At 48.8% G+C, this 13,628-nt stretch overlaps 1 protein-coding gene across 4 annotated transcripts in view; it reads right to left on the bottom strand.

Annotated features, from left to right (window-relative positions):
* Positions 1 to 13,628, bottom strand: part of LOC139413845 (exocyst complex component 6-like) — a 132,537-nt gene that overhangs the window by 94,772 nt on the left and 24,137 nt on the right. For all 4 annotated transcript variants that reach the window (XM_071161646.1, XM_071161657.1, XM_071161665.1 and 1 more), the window contains exons 2-5: positions 6,833 to 7,004; positions 2,773 to 2,820; positions 2,550 to 2,640; positions 864 to 909 (exon numbers count right to left, since the gene is read on the bottom strand). In XM_071161646.1, the coding sequence (XP_071017747.1) occupies positions 864 to 909; positions 2,550 to 2,640; positions 2,773 to 2,820; positions 6,833 to 7,004 (357 nt within the window). The remainder of the gene's footprint in view (positions 1 to 863; positions 910 to 2,549; positions 2,641 to 2,772; positions 2,821 to 6,832; positions 7,005 to 13,628) is intronic.

The raw sequence follows: 13,628 nt of genomic DNA, 5'->3' as shown, positions 1-13,628 counted from the left end.
AGTGATGACATCACATAATAACCCCCCATGTCCTAACCTTTATAATTTGCTCTGCCCAGAGGCCCCCTGAACCACCCCCAGGGGTCTGAGTAGTCCTGAAGTCCCCCCTGTGGATAGTCCCCAGTACCCCAGGGGTCCTAGTAGTCCTGAAGTCCCCCCCCGTAGATAGTCCCAGTACCCCAGGAGTCCTAGTAGTCCTGAAGTCACCCCCCTGTGGATAGTCCCAGTACCCCAGGGGTCCTAGTAGTCCTGAAACCCCCCCCCCCCCCCCTGTGGATAGTCCCAGTACCCCAGGGGTCCTAGTAGTCCTGAAGTCCCCCCCTCCTGTGGATAGTCCCAGTACCCCAGGGGTCCTAGTAGTCCTGAAGTCCCCCCTGTGGAGAGTCCCAGTACCCCGGGGGTCTTTCCAACTCTCTAACCGGCGCCTGTGACAGCAATGTTGTCTAGGCCAGCGCTGTGCTGTGAAGAAGGGCAACTGTCCTGCGTTTGAATGGTGACCTCTCCCCGTGATGTGTTGTGACTGATTAAACAGACGGTAAGCGACGGGGAAGGGTCATCACTGTCAGGTTCAGCGTGAGCTTCACTTCCCCTCTGCTTGGTTCCATTGAAATAGCTTCCATTCACAGTTTCCTTCAATCATTATTTCTGTGAATTGTTGAGAATTCTGTGACGTAAAGACAGCGTGCCTTTTGATTGTGAGCCATGTTGAGCCAGAGAGGGTTTCTAAGGAAAGCGTTAAGGTCTTACTGTCCAAAGCACCATGTTATCTAGAGAGAGGGACTTTATTGTTAATATATGGTGGTGGAGTAACATTGATGACGACAACAGTGAACATAGTGAGGAGAGTAAGGAAGTGCACGTACCTTTTGGATTCCAGCTGCTCCTTCAATTTACTGTACATTTCTAGGACTGCAAAAGGAACAATAAGAGGGGAGAGTTAGATTTTAGAACAGAAAGAAGAGGTAGCTTTAAGAATAGAAAGAAGAGGTAGCTTTTAGAACAGAAAGAAGAGAGGTAGCTTTTAGAACAGAAAGAAGATAGGTAGCTTTTAGAACAGAAAGAAGAGAGGTAGCTTTTAGAACAGAAAGAAGAGGTAGCTTTAAGAACAGAAAGAAGAGGTAGCTTTTAGAACAGAAAGAAGATAGGTAGCTTTTAGAACAGAAGAACAGAGGGGAGAGGTAGCTTTAAGAGCAGAAAGAAGGGGTAGCTTTTAGAACAGAAAGAAGAGGTAGCTTTAAGAACAGAAAGAAGGGGTAGCTTTAAGAACAGAAAGAAGGGGTAGCTTTAAGAACAGAAAGAAGAGAGGTAGCTTTTAGAACAGAAAGAAGGGGTAGCTTTAAGAACAGAAAGAAGGGGTAGCTTTTAGAACAGAAAGAAGAGGTAGCTTTAAGGATGCTGCGAATTTTCGCAGCTTTTTGTAAAAAATTGCGCAACATTTCAAAGTCCTGCTACTCATGCCAGGAATATAGTATATGCATATGATAAGTATGTGTGTATAGAAAACACTCTGAAGTCTCTATAACTGATAAAATTGTTGTCTGTGGCTATAACAGAGCGTGTTTAGGAGTAAAAATCCCAGGGAAAACTGTTCACCAAAAACACAAAAAAAAGTATTCATCCGCCAGTCAATGATTGTCTAAGGCGACAGAAAATAAATGACATTCCGTTTACAACGCCTACAGCTTCCACACGATGTCGCCAATACTGGCATTTCTTTGCACGTTTATCCTTGGTGGGATGACGTATAGGCCCTTCCTGTCTTGGGGTGCACCCAGGAAATTATGAAAGTGAAAAAAATGGACGATGATTTCAAGACTTGCTGCTATCGAATACAGATCGCCCCGTGATCAATTTGATCGATTATTAACGTTTATTAATACCTAAAGTTGGTTTACAAAAGTCGTTTGAAGTGATTTGTAAAAGTTTATAGGCAACTTTGTTAATTTTAAAAGTGACATTGCGTCGTGTAAAGGTGCATTTTCCTTGGATCAGACGGCCTTTATAAATGGACATTTTTGGCATACTTTGAAGGATTTAATCGGGAAAAATACCCAATTGTGATGTTTATGGGACATATAGGAGTGCCAACAGAGAAGCTTGTCAAAGGTAATGAATGTTTTATATTTTATTTCTGCGTTTTGTGTAGCGCCGGCTACCGCAAAATCTGTTGTTTAGGTGACGTTCTGGTATTTTGGGGGGGTGCATGCTATCAGATAATAGCTTCTCATGCTTTCGCCGAAAAGCATTTTACAAATCTGACTTGGTGGCTAGATTCACAACGAGTGTAGCTTTAATTCAGTACCTTGCATGTGTGTTTTAATGAAAGTTTGAGTTTTATCGAAAACTATAGTTGGCGCTCTGAAATTTCCGCTGATTGATGTTCCTGAACTGGGATTATATTCTGCATCATCCTTAAGAGGTTTAAGAACAGAAAGAAGGGGTAGCTTTTAGAACAGAAAGAAGAGAGGTAGCTTTTAGAACAGAAAGAAGAGAGGGGAGAGGTAGCTTTCAGAACACACAGTGTTTATAGATGTTATATTATATCTCACCAGGTATACACAGCTGTAGTCTCTCCACAGTGGTAGTCATGTTCCTCTGCTGTATCCGACAGCGAATCACCTCCTCCGTTTGGGCTGTCACCTTACATAAGAGAGGTCAAAAGAGTTAAGACCTCCCCAATTACGCAGAGAGGTCAGTCAGAGGTTCTTCCTGTCTCAATATGTCCTCTAACTGACCACAGGCAACTCTGACACGGGGGACGAAGAGTCTTACCTCTCTGCCGGCGTCTTGTAGTCTTCTGTTCGTGTCGGTAACCTGGCCCTTAAATAAAAAGATCACTACTGTCAGACAACTTCCTGTCGTAGCTGCTCACCTTGTAATCAGATCAGCCTCCATGAGGGCACAGGGACAAAGGCATATTCTGATTCAATCTGCAACGGGAACTTGGAACTGTTGGTCGGCATGGAGGCTTTTAGGCGGCGTAATAGATTATGACAGTCCTTCCCCCCAACAGATTCTGTGACAAACTTGTCAATTCTACGTTGAGGATGTTTGAACTCTACTTGTCTCTACAGGTCTTGTCAAACAATTCAATTCAATGACCCAATTGACCAGTGGGCCCTTTCCTGATAACCTCAATGAGCTCTATGTGCCATTCATTGTCTACAGTGAAAGAGCCCACTGCATTTCCTGGTAATTAAACATTGGGTTTCAGAGCTGAATACAAAACAGTGGCTGGTTGATTCACAGAGTGGAGGGATCCGGAGGTAACTCGGGCTGAGTTAGGAGGGAGGTAGGGCGCTGCAGGTGCAGGGGGACAGTAGGGACAGAACGACCACACAGGGAGGTTCCCACATTGCGTCTCATTAGCTCATGGTAATAAGCAAGCCATTTATTCTGGGGTTAATTAAAAAGTCTCATTAATCTGTGGGAGAAAAATGGCCAGTGTGCTGCAGTACCTGCTGTCCTGTTATCTGAACATGCTTCATATACTGGCTAATGATTGGTCCAGTTACAACCTTTGGGTCGACCAATCAGACCATCTACTCATCTAAAGACCACTTTCAGCTGGGGAAAGAGAGTTAAAGAGAGCTGGCCTCGGTGCAGCTGGGCTGGGGGAACCTAGACCGGCTCGGTCCTGGGGGAACCTAGACCGGCTCAGTCCTGGGGGAACCTAAACCGGCTCAGTCCTGGGGGAACCTAGACCGGCTCAGTCCTGGGGGAACCTAGACCGGCTCAGTCCTGGGGGAACCTAGACCAGCTCAGTCCTGGGGGAACCTAGACCGGCTCAGTCCTGGGGGAACCTAGACCAGCTCAGTCCTGGGGGAACCTAGACCGGCTCAGTCCTGGGGGAACCTAGACCGGCTCAGTCCTGGGGGAACCTAGACCGGCTCAGTCCTGGGGGAGGGAGACAGTGAATGATGTCATCTAGGAGGAGAAACCTCTCATAGTTCCTTCTCTATAAGAACCATTAAAAGGGGAAGTTCACCCATTTTGACATGTGACCTTCTTTTACGTCCTTCTGTGCTTCTAGTTGATCCCCAAAACTTTGAGGGGGGGACTGGTGAGAGAGGGCTGGGGGGGGACTGGTGAGAGAGGGCTGGGGGGGGGACTGGTGAGAGAGGGCTGGGGGGGGGGGGACTGGTGAGAGAGGGCTGGGGGGGGGGGACTGGTGAGAGAGGGCTGGGGGGGGGACTGGTGAGAGAGGGCTGGGGGGGGAATGGTGAGAGAGGGCTGGGGGGGGGGGGATGGTGAGAGGGCTGGGGGGGGGGAATGGTGAGAGAGGGCTGGGGGGGATGGTAAGAGAGGGCTGAGGGGGGATGCTATCGCTGGTTCAACATAGAGGTAGACTAGATAGATCCACTGATATCCCTGGTTGAACATAGAGGTAGACTAGATTGATCCACTACTATCCCTGGTTCAACATAGAGGTAGACTAGATAGATCCACTACTATCCCTGGTTCAACATAGAGGTAGACTAGATATATCCACTACTATCCCTGGTTCAACATAGAGGTAGACTAGATAGATCCACTACTATCCCTGGTTCAACATAGAGGTAGACTAGATAGATCCACTACTATCCCTGGTTCAACATAGAGGTAGACTAGATAGATCCAACACTATCCCTGGTTCAACATAGAGGTAGACTAGACTAGATCCACTACTATCCCTGGTTCAACATAGAGGTAGAGTAGATAAATCCACTACTATCCCTGGTTGAACATAGAGGTAGACTAGATAGATGCAAAACTATCCCTGGTTCAACATAGAGGTAGACTAGATAGATCCACTACTATCCCTGGTTGAACATAGAGGTAGAGTAGATAAATCCACTACTATCCCTGGTTCAACATAGAGGTAGACTAGATAGATCCAAAACTATCCCTGGTTCAACATAGAGGTAGACTAGATAGATCCACTACTATCCCTGGTTCAACATAGAGGTAGACTAGATAGATCCACTACTATCCCTGGTTGAACATAGAGGTAGAGTAGATAGATCCAATACTATCCCTGGTTGAACATATAGGTAGACTAGATAGATCCAAAACTATCCCTGGTTCAACATAGAGGTAGACTAGATAGATGCACCACTATCCCTGGTTCAACATAGAGGTAGACTAGATAGATCCACTACTATCCCTGGTTGAACATAGAGGTAGACTAGATAGATCCACTACTATCCCTGGTTGAACATAGAGGTAGACTAGATAGATCCACTACTATCCCTGGTTCAACATAGAGGTAGACTAGATAGATCCACTACTATCCCTGGTTCAACATAGAGGTAGACTAGATTGATCCAACACTATCCCTGGTTCAACATAGAGGTAGACTAGATAGATCCACTACTATCCCTGGTTCAACATAGAGGTAGACTAGATTGATCCAACACTATCCCTGGTTCAACATAGAGGTAGACTAGATAGATCCACTACTATCCCTGGTTCAACATAGAGGTAGACTAGATAGATCCACTACTATCCCTGGTTCAACATAGAGGTAGACTAGATAGATCCACTACTATCCCTGGTTCAACATAGAGGTAGACTAGATAGATCCACTACTATCCCTGGTTGAACATAGAGGTAGACTAGATAGATCCACTACTATCCCTGGTTCAACATAGAGGTAGACTAGATTGATCCAACACTATCCCTGGTTCAACATAGAGGTAGACTAGATAGATCCACTACTATCCCTGGTTCAACATAGAGGTAGACTAGATAGATCCAAAACTATCCCTGGTTCAACATAGAGGTAGACTAGATAGATCCACTACTATCCCTGGTTCAACATAGAGGTAGACTAGATAGATCCACTACTATCCCTGGTTCAACATAGAGGTAGACTAGATAGATCCACTACTATCCCTGGTTCAACATAGAGGTAGACTAGATAGATCCACTACTATCCCTGGTTGAACATAGAGGTAGACTAGATTGATCCACTACTATCCCTGGTTCAACATAGAGGTAGACTAGATAGATCCACTACTATCCCTGGTTCAACATAGAGGTAGACTAGATAGATCCACTACTATCCCTGGTTGAACATAGAGGTAGACTAGATAGATCCACTACTATCCCTGGTTCAACATAGAGGTAGACTAGATAGATCCACTACTATCCCTGGTTCAACATAGAGGTAGACTAGATAGATCCACTACTATCCCTGGTTGAACATAGAGGTAGACTAGATAGATCCACTACTATCCCTGGTTCAACATAGAGGTAGACTAGATAGATCCACTACTATCCCTGGTTCAACATAGAGGTAGACTAGATTGATCCATAGTTTCCATTTCTTTAGCTCTCTTTTTACGCTACTGCTACTCTCTGTTCATCAGACATGCATAGTCCCTTTAACCATATCTACATGTACATACTACCTCAATCAGCCTGACTAACCGGTGTCTGTATATACCTACATGTACATACTACCTCAATCAGCCTGACTAACCGGTGTCTGTATATACCTACATGTACATACTACCTCAATCAGCCTGACTAACCGGTGTCTGTATATACCTACATGTACATACTACCTCAATCAGCCTGACTAACCGGTGTTTGTATATAGCCTTGCTACTCTTATTTCAAATGTCTTTTTATTGTTGTTTTATTTCTTTACTTACCTACCTACACACACACACACACACACACACACACACACACACACACACACACACACACACACACACACACACACACACACACCTTTTTTTCGCACTGTTGGTTTGAGCCTGTAAGTCAGCATTTCACTACACCTGTTATATTCGGAGCATGTGACTAATAAACTTCTATTTGATTGGGTCTCCTGTCTCACCATCAGTTTCTCTGCGTCGGCACGGACTTTCAGCAGCTCGGTGATGGCGTCCACAAACCCCTGGTGGTGGAAGTTACACATCTTCTCTATCTCTCTGTCATGGTTACGGATCCTGACCTCAAGCTTCTCCATAAACCTCTTGTGGGCATTAGGCTGGTCATCGTACACAGATCTGAAACACACAAAGTCAGGGAACAGGAGAGTTAGATCTGAAACAGACAAGGTCAGGGAACAGGGGAGTTACAAGGTCAGGGAACAGGGGAGTTACAAGGTCAGGGGAGTTACAAGGTCAGGGAACAGGGGAGTTACAAGGTCAGGGGACAGGGGAGTTACAAGGTCAGGGGAGTTACAAGGTCAGGGGAGTTACAAGGTCAGGGAACAGGGAAGTTACAAGGTCAGGGGAGTTACAAGGTCAGGGAAGTTACAAGGTCAGGGGAGTTACAAGGTCAGGGAACAGGGGAGTTACAAGGTCAGGGAACAGGGGAGTTACAGGGTCAGGGAACAGGGAAGTTACAAGGTCAGGGAACAGGGGAGTTACAAGGTCAGGGAACAGGGGAGTTACAAGGTCAGGGAACAGGGGAGTTACAAGGTCAGGGAACAGGGGAGTTACAAGGTCAGGGGAGTTACAAGGTCAGGGAACAGGGGAGTTACAAGGTCAGGGAACAGGGGAGTTACAAGGTCAGGGAACAGGGGAGTTACAAGGTCAGGGAACAGGGGAGTTACAAGGTCAGGGAACAGGGGAGTTACAAGGTCAGGGAACAGGGGAGTTACAAGGTCAGGGGAGTTACAAGGTCAGGGAACAGGGGAGTTACAAGGTCAGGGAACAGGGGAGTTACAAGGTCAGGGAACAGGGGAGTTACAAGGTCAGGGAACAGGGGAGTTACAAGGTCAGGGGAGTTACAAGGTCAGGGAACAGGGGAGTTACAAGGTCAGGGGAGTTACAAGGTCAGGGAACAGGGGAGTTACAAGGTCAGGGAACAGGGGAGTTACAAGGTCAGGGAACAGGGGAGTTACAAGGTCAGGGGACAGGGGAGTTACAAGGTCAGGGAACAGGGGAGTTACAAGGTCAGAGAACAGGGGAGTTACAAGGTCAGAGAACAGGGGAGTTACAAGGTCAGGGAACAGGGGAGTTACAAGGTCAGGGAACAGGGGAGTTACAAGGTCAGGGGAGTTACAAGGTCAGGGAACAGGGGAGTTACAAGGTCAGGGAACAGGGGAGTTACAAGGTCAGGGAACAGGGGAGCTACAAGGTCAGGGAACAGGGGAGTTACAAGGTCAGGGGAGTTACAAGGTCAGGGAACAGGGGAGTTACAAGGTCAGGGGAGTTACAAGGTCAGGGAACAGGGGAGTTACCATGTCAGGGAACAGGGGAGTTACAAGGTCAGGGAACAGGGGAGTTACAAGGTCAGGGAACAGGGGAGTTACAAGGTCAGGGGACAGGGGAGTTACAAGGTCAGGGAACAGGGGAGTTACAAGGTCAGAGAACAGGGGAGTTACAAGGTCAGGGAACAGGGGAGTTACAAGGTCAGGGAACAGGGGAGTTACAAGGTCAGGGGACAGGGGAGTTACAAGGTCAGGGAACAGGGGAGTTACAAGGTCAGAGAACAGGGGAGTTACAAGGTCAGAGAACAGGGGAGTTACAAGGTCAGGGAACAGGGGAGTTACAAGGTCAGGGAACAGGGGAGTTACAAGGTCAGGGGAGTTACAAGGTCAGGGAACAGGGGAGTTACAAGGTCAGGGAACAGGGGAGTTACAAGGTCAGGGAACAGGGGAGCTACAAGGTCAGGGAACAGGGGAGTTACAAGGTCAGGGGAGTTACAAGGTCAGGGAACAGGGGAGTTACAAGGTCAGGGGAGTTACAAGGTCAGGGAACAGGGGAGTTACCATGTCAGGGAACAGGGGAGTTACAAGGTCAGGGAACAGGGGAGTTACAAGGTCAGGGAACAGGGGAGTTACAAGGTCAGGGGACAGGGGAGTTACAAGGTCAGGGAACAGGGGAGTTACAAGGTCAGAGAACAGGGGAGTTACAAGGTCAGGGAACAGGGGAGTTACAAGGTCAGGGAACAGGGGAGTTACAAGGTCAGGGAACAGGGGAGTTAGATCTGAAACATGATGAATGTCGTCACGGTCACAAGGGGAGAAAGAACGTTCAGATACCAGTCTCCATACATCATCCCACAGAGACATAGCCTGCATCCTATTCCCTATATAGTCACAGGGCTCTGGTCAGAAGAAGTGCACTATGTAGGGAATAGGGTGCAATTTGGGACAGATTTCAAATTAACAAAAAAGGGTAACAAGAAATGTCACCTAACCAACAGGGTGATCTGGGCTGAGATGTCACCTAACCAACAGGGTGATCTGGGCTGAGATGTCACCTAACCAACAGGGTGATCTGGGCTGAGATGTCACCTAACCAACAGGGTGATCTGGGCTGAGATGTCACCTAACCAACAGGGTGATTCTGGGCTGAGATGTCACCTAACCAACAGGGTGATCTGGGCTGAGATGTCACCTAACGAACAGGGTGATCTGGGCTGAGATGTCACCTAACCAACAGGGTGATCTGGGCTGAGATGTCACCTAACCAACAGGGTGATCTGGGCTGAGATGTCACCTAACCAACAGGGTGATCTGGGCTGAGATGTCACCTAACGAACAGGGTAGGCTGGACTGAGATGCCACCTAACCAACAGGGTAGGCTGGGCTGAGATACCAACTAACCAACAGGGTAGGCAGGGCTGAGATACCAACTAACCAACAGGGTAGGCAGGGCTGAGATATCAACTAACCAACAGGGTAGGCTGGGCTGGGCTATCATCTAATCAACAGGGTAGTCTGGGTTGAGATATCACCTAACCAACAGTGTATGCTGGGCTGAGATATCACCTAACCAACAGGGTAGGCTGGGCTGAGATACCACCTAACCAACAGTGTAGACTGGGCTGAGATACCACCTAACCAACAGTGTAGGCTGGGCTGGGCTGAGATACCACCTAACCAACAGTGTAGGCTGGGCTGAGATATCACCTAACAAACAGGGTAGGCTGGGCTGGGCTGAGATACCACCTAACCAACAGGGTAGTCTGGGCTGAGATATCACCTAACCAACAGTGTAGGCTGGGCTGAGATATCACCTAACCAACAGGGTAGGCTGGGCTGGGCTGAGATACCACCTAACCAACAGTGTAGGCTGGGCTGAGATATCACCTAACCAACAGGGTAGACTGGGCTGGGCTGAGATACCACTAAACCAACAGGGTAGACTGGGCTGAGATATCACCTAACCAACAGGGTAGGCTGGGCTCAGATACCACCTAACCAACAGGGTAGGCTGGGCTGGGCTGAGATTCCACCTAACCAACAGTGTAGGCTGGGCTGAGATATCACCTAACCAACAGGGTAGGCTGGGCTGGGCTGAGATACCACCTAACCAACAGGGTAGGCTGGGCTGGGCTGAGATACCACCTAACCAACAGTGTGGGCTGGGCTGGGCTGAGATACCACCTAACCAACATTGTAGGCTGGGCTGGGCTGGGCTGAGATACCACCTAACCAACAGGGTAGGCTGGGCTGGGGTACCACCTAACCAACAAGGTAGGCTGGGCTGAGATACCACCTAACCAACAGGGTAGGCTGGGCTGGGCTGAGATACCACCTAACCAACAGGGTAGGCTGGGCTGGGCTGAGATACCACCTAACCAACAGTGTAGGCTGGGCTGAGATACCACCTAACCAACAGGGTAGGCTGGGCTGAGATATCACCTAACCAACAGTGTAGGCTGGGCTGAGATATCACCTAACCAACAGGGTAGGCTGGGCTGGGATGAGATACCACCTAACCAACAGGGTAGGCTGGGCTGGGCTGAGATACCACCTAACCAACAGTGTAGGCTGGGCTGAGATACCACCTAACCAACAGGGTAGGCTGGGCTGAGATATCACCTAATCAACAGGGTAGGCTGGGCTGGGCTGAGATACCACCTAACCAACAGTGTAGGCTGGGCTGAGATACCACCTAACCAACAGGGTAGGCTGGGCTGAGATATCACCTAACCAACAGGGTAGGCTGGGCTGGGCTGAGATACCACCTAACCAACAGGGTAGGCTGGGCAGAGATATCACCTAACCAACAGGGTAGGCTGGGCTGGGATGAGATACCACCTAACCAACAGTGTAGGCTGGGCTGGGCTGAGATACCACCTAACCAACAGTGTAGGCTGGGCTGGGCTGAGATACCACCTAACCAACAGGGTAGGCTGGGCTGGGATGAGATACCACCTAACCAACAGGGTAGGCTGGGCTGGGATACCACCTAACCAACAGGGTAGGCTGGGCTGGGCTGAGATACCACCTAACCAACAGGGTAGGCTGGGCAGAGATATCACCTAACCAACAGGGTAGGCTGGGCTGGGATGAGATACCACCTAACCAACAGTGTAGGCTGGGCTGCTGTGGGACAGAGTGGAGGGAGGGCTCTGATAGCCAGTGCACTACCTTGTACACAAAGCCTGAAGTTAGTGCTTTAAAGTCAGTGGGCTGCAGAAGTAATGGGTCAATATTAGGAGACTGAGGCTACATGATCCTTCTAACAGAGAGTCATAACGCCATATGATGGCTAAACAAACACCAAGCTGAGGGTGGTGTGTGAACTGGGAACAAAACAACAGGGTTGAAAGAGATCTGTCCAATTTGTGAACCTACGACTCCCCCTACTGGACAAAACGCAGAACAGCCACAGCAGAACCAGGAAGTGAAAAGGAGTAGCCAGTCTCGACATACTGCAGGATGGAGCAAATAGGGCTATGAACGGTCAAACTTTTAAACCAAATTGGGAACCATAACGCTGAGAAAAATTCCTAACCAAAAAAAAACACATTTAAAATCACAGTGCAGTTATCACAAAACCTTATTTCAGTGCTGTAGCCTAACTAGACAGTCGACTGTCGAGGCCTGGGGATGTTGTGTCATTTAAATGAAGATTCAGCCATATGAAATAGATGCAGACAGTAAACAGCATAGTGGGTCAATTTCCACAACAACTAAGAGTGTTTGGAAGAGCGAGGCTCGACTTCTCCGCTGTTTTGGTGCCCTGGTTACCATATGAAGCAAACCCGTGGACATGGCCAGAAACTGTGTGTGACTGTGTGAGAGTGAATCATCTCACCTCATCTCAATATCCTAGTGAGACATTGCAAGATACAGCTTTTCAATGCTGATAGACAGTCAGAACCATGCACTAGGCCTGTCTGTCTGATGGCTGACCTGCCAGTATTGAGAGGCCTAGTGCACGGTTCTAAATGTCTGCTTGGTGCCTGACCTGTCAGTACTGATAGAGAAGCCTAGTGCACGGTTCTGACTGTCTGCTGACCTGTCAGTACTGATAGAGAGGCCTAGTGCATGGTTCTGACTGTCTGCTGACCTGCCAGTACTGATAGAGAGGCCTAGTGCACGGTTCTGACTGTCTGCTGACCTGTCAGTAGTGAGAGGCCTAGTGCACGGTTCTGACTGTCTGCTGACCTGCCAGTACTGATAGAGAGGCCTAGTGCACGGTTCTGACTGTCTGCTGACCTGTCAGTACTGATAGAGAGGCCTAGTGTATGGTTCTGACTGTCTGCTGACCTGCCAGTACTGATAGAGAGGCCTAGTGCACGGTTCTGACTGTCTGCTGACCTGCCAGTACTGAGAGGCCTAGTGCACGGTTCTGACCGTCTGCTGACCTGCCAGTACTGATAAAGAGGCCTAGTGCACAGTTCTGACTGTCTGCCAGTACTGAGAGGCCTAGTGCACGGTTCTGACTGTCTGCTGACCTGCCAGTACTGATAGAGAGGCCTAGTGCACGGTTCTGAATGTCTGCTGACCTGCCAGTACTGATAGAGAGGCCTAGTGCACGGTTCTGAATGTCTGCTGACCTGCCAGTACTGATAGAGAGGCCTAGTGCACGGTTCTGACTGTCTGCTGACCTGCCAGTACTGATAGAGGCCTAGTGCACGGTTCTGACTGTCTGCTGACCTGTCAGTACTGATAGAGAGGCCTAGTGCACGGTTCTGACTGTCTGCTGACCTGTCAGTACTGATAGAGAGGCCTAGTGCACGGTTCTGACTGTCTGCTGACCTGCCAGTACTGATAGAGAGGCCTAGTGCATGGTTCTGACTGTCTGCTGACCTGTCAGTACTGATAGAGAGGCCTAGTGCACGGTTCTGACTGTCTGCTGACCTGCCAGTACTGATAGAGAGGCCTAGTGCACGGTTCTGAATGTCTGCTGACCTGTCAGTACTGATTGAGAGGCCTAGTGCATGGTTCTGACTGTCTGCTGACCTGTCAGTACTGATAGAGAGGCCTAGTGCACGGTTCTGACTGTCTGCTGACCTGCCAGTACTGATAGAGAGGCCTAGTGCACGGTTCTGACTGTCTGCTGACCTGTCATTACTGATAGAGAGGCCTAGTGCATGGTTCTGACTGTCTGCTGACCTGTCAGTACTGATAGAGAGGCCTAGTGCACGGTTCTGACTGTCTGCTGACCTGTCAGTACTGATAGAGAGGCCTAGTGCACGGTTCTGACTGTCTGCTGACCTGCCAGTACTGATAGAGAGGCCTAGTGCACGGTTCTGACTGTCTGCTGACCTGCCAGTACTGATAGACAGGCCTAGTGCACGGTTCTGACTGTCTGCTGACCTGTCAGTACTGATAGAGAGGCCTAGTGCACGGTTCTGACTGTCTGCTGACCTGCCAGTACTGATAGAGAGACCTAGTGCACGGTTCTGAATGTCTGCTGACCTGTCAGTACTGATAGAGA

The sequence above is a fragment of the Oncorhynchus clarkii genome, chromosome 1 (genome assembly GCF_045791955.1).
Source record: "Oncorhynchus clarkii lewisi isolate Uvic-CL-2024 chromosome 1, UVic_Ocla_1.0, whole genome shotgun sequence".
NCBI classification, from domain to species: domain Eukaryota; kingdom Metazoa; phylum Chordata; class Actinopteri; order Salmoniformes; family Salmonidae; genus Oncorhynchus; species Oncorhynchus clarkii.
The sequence above is the reverse complement of the archived record's forward strand: the minus strand, read 5'-3'. Positions and strand labels throughout refer to the sequence as shown.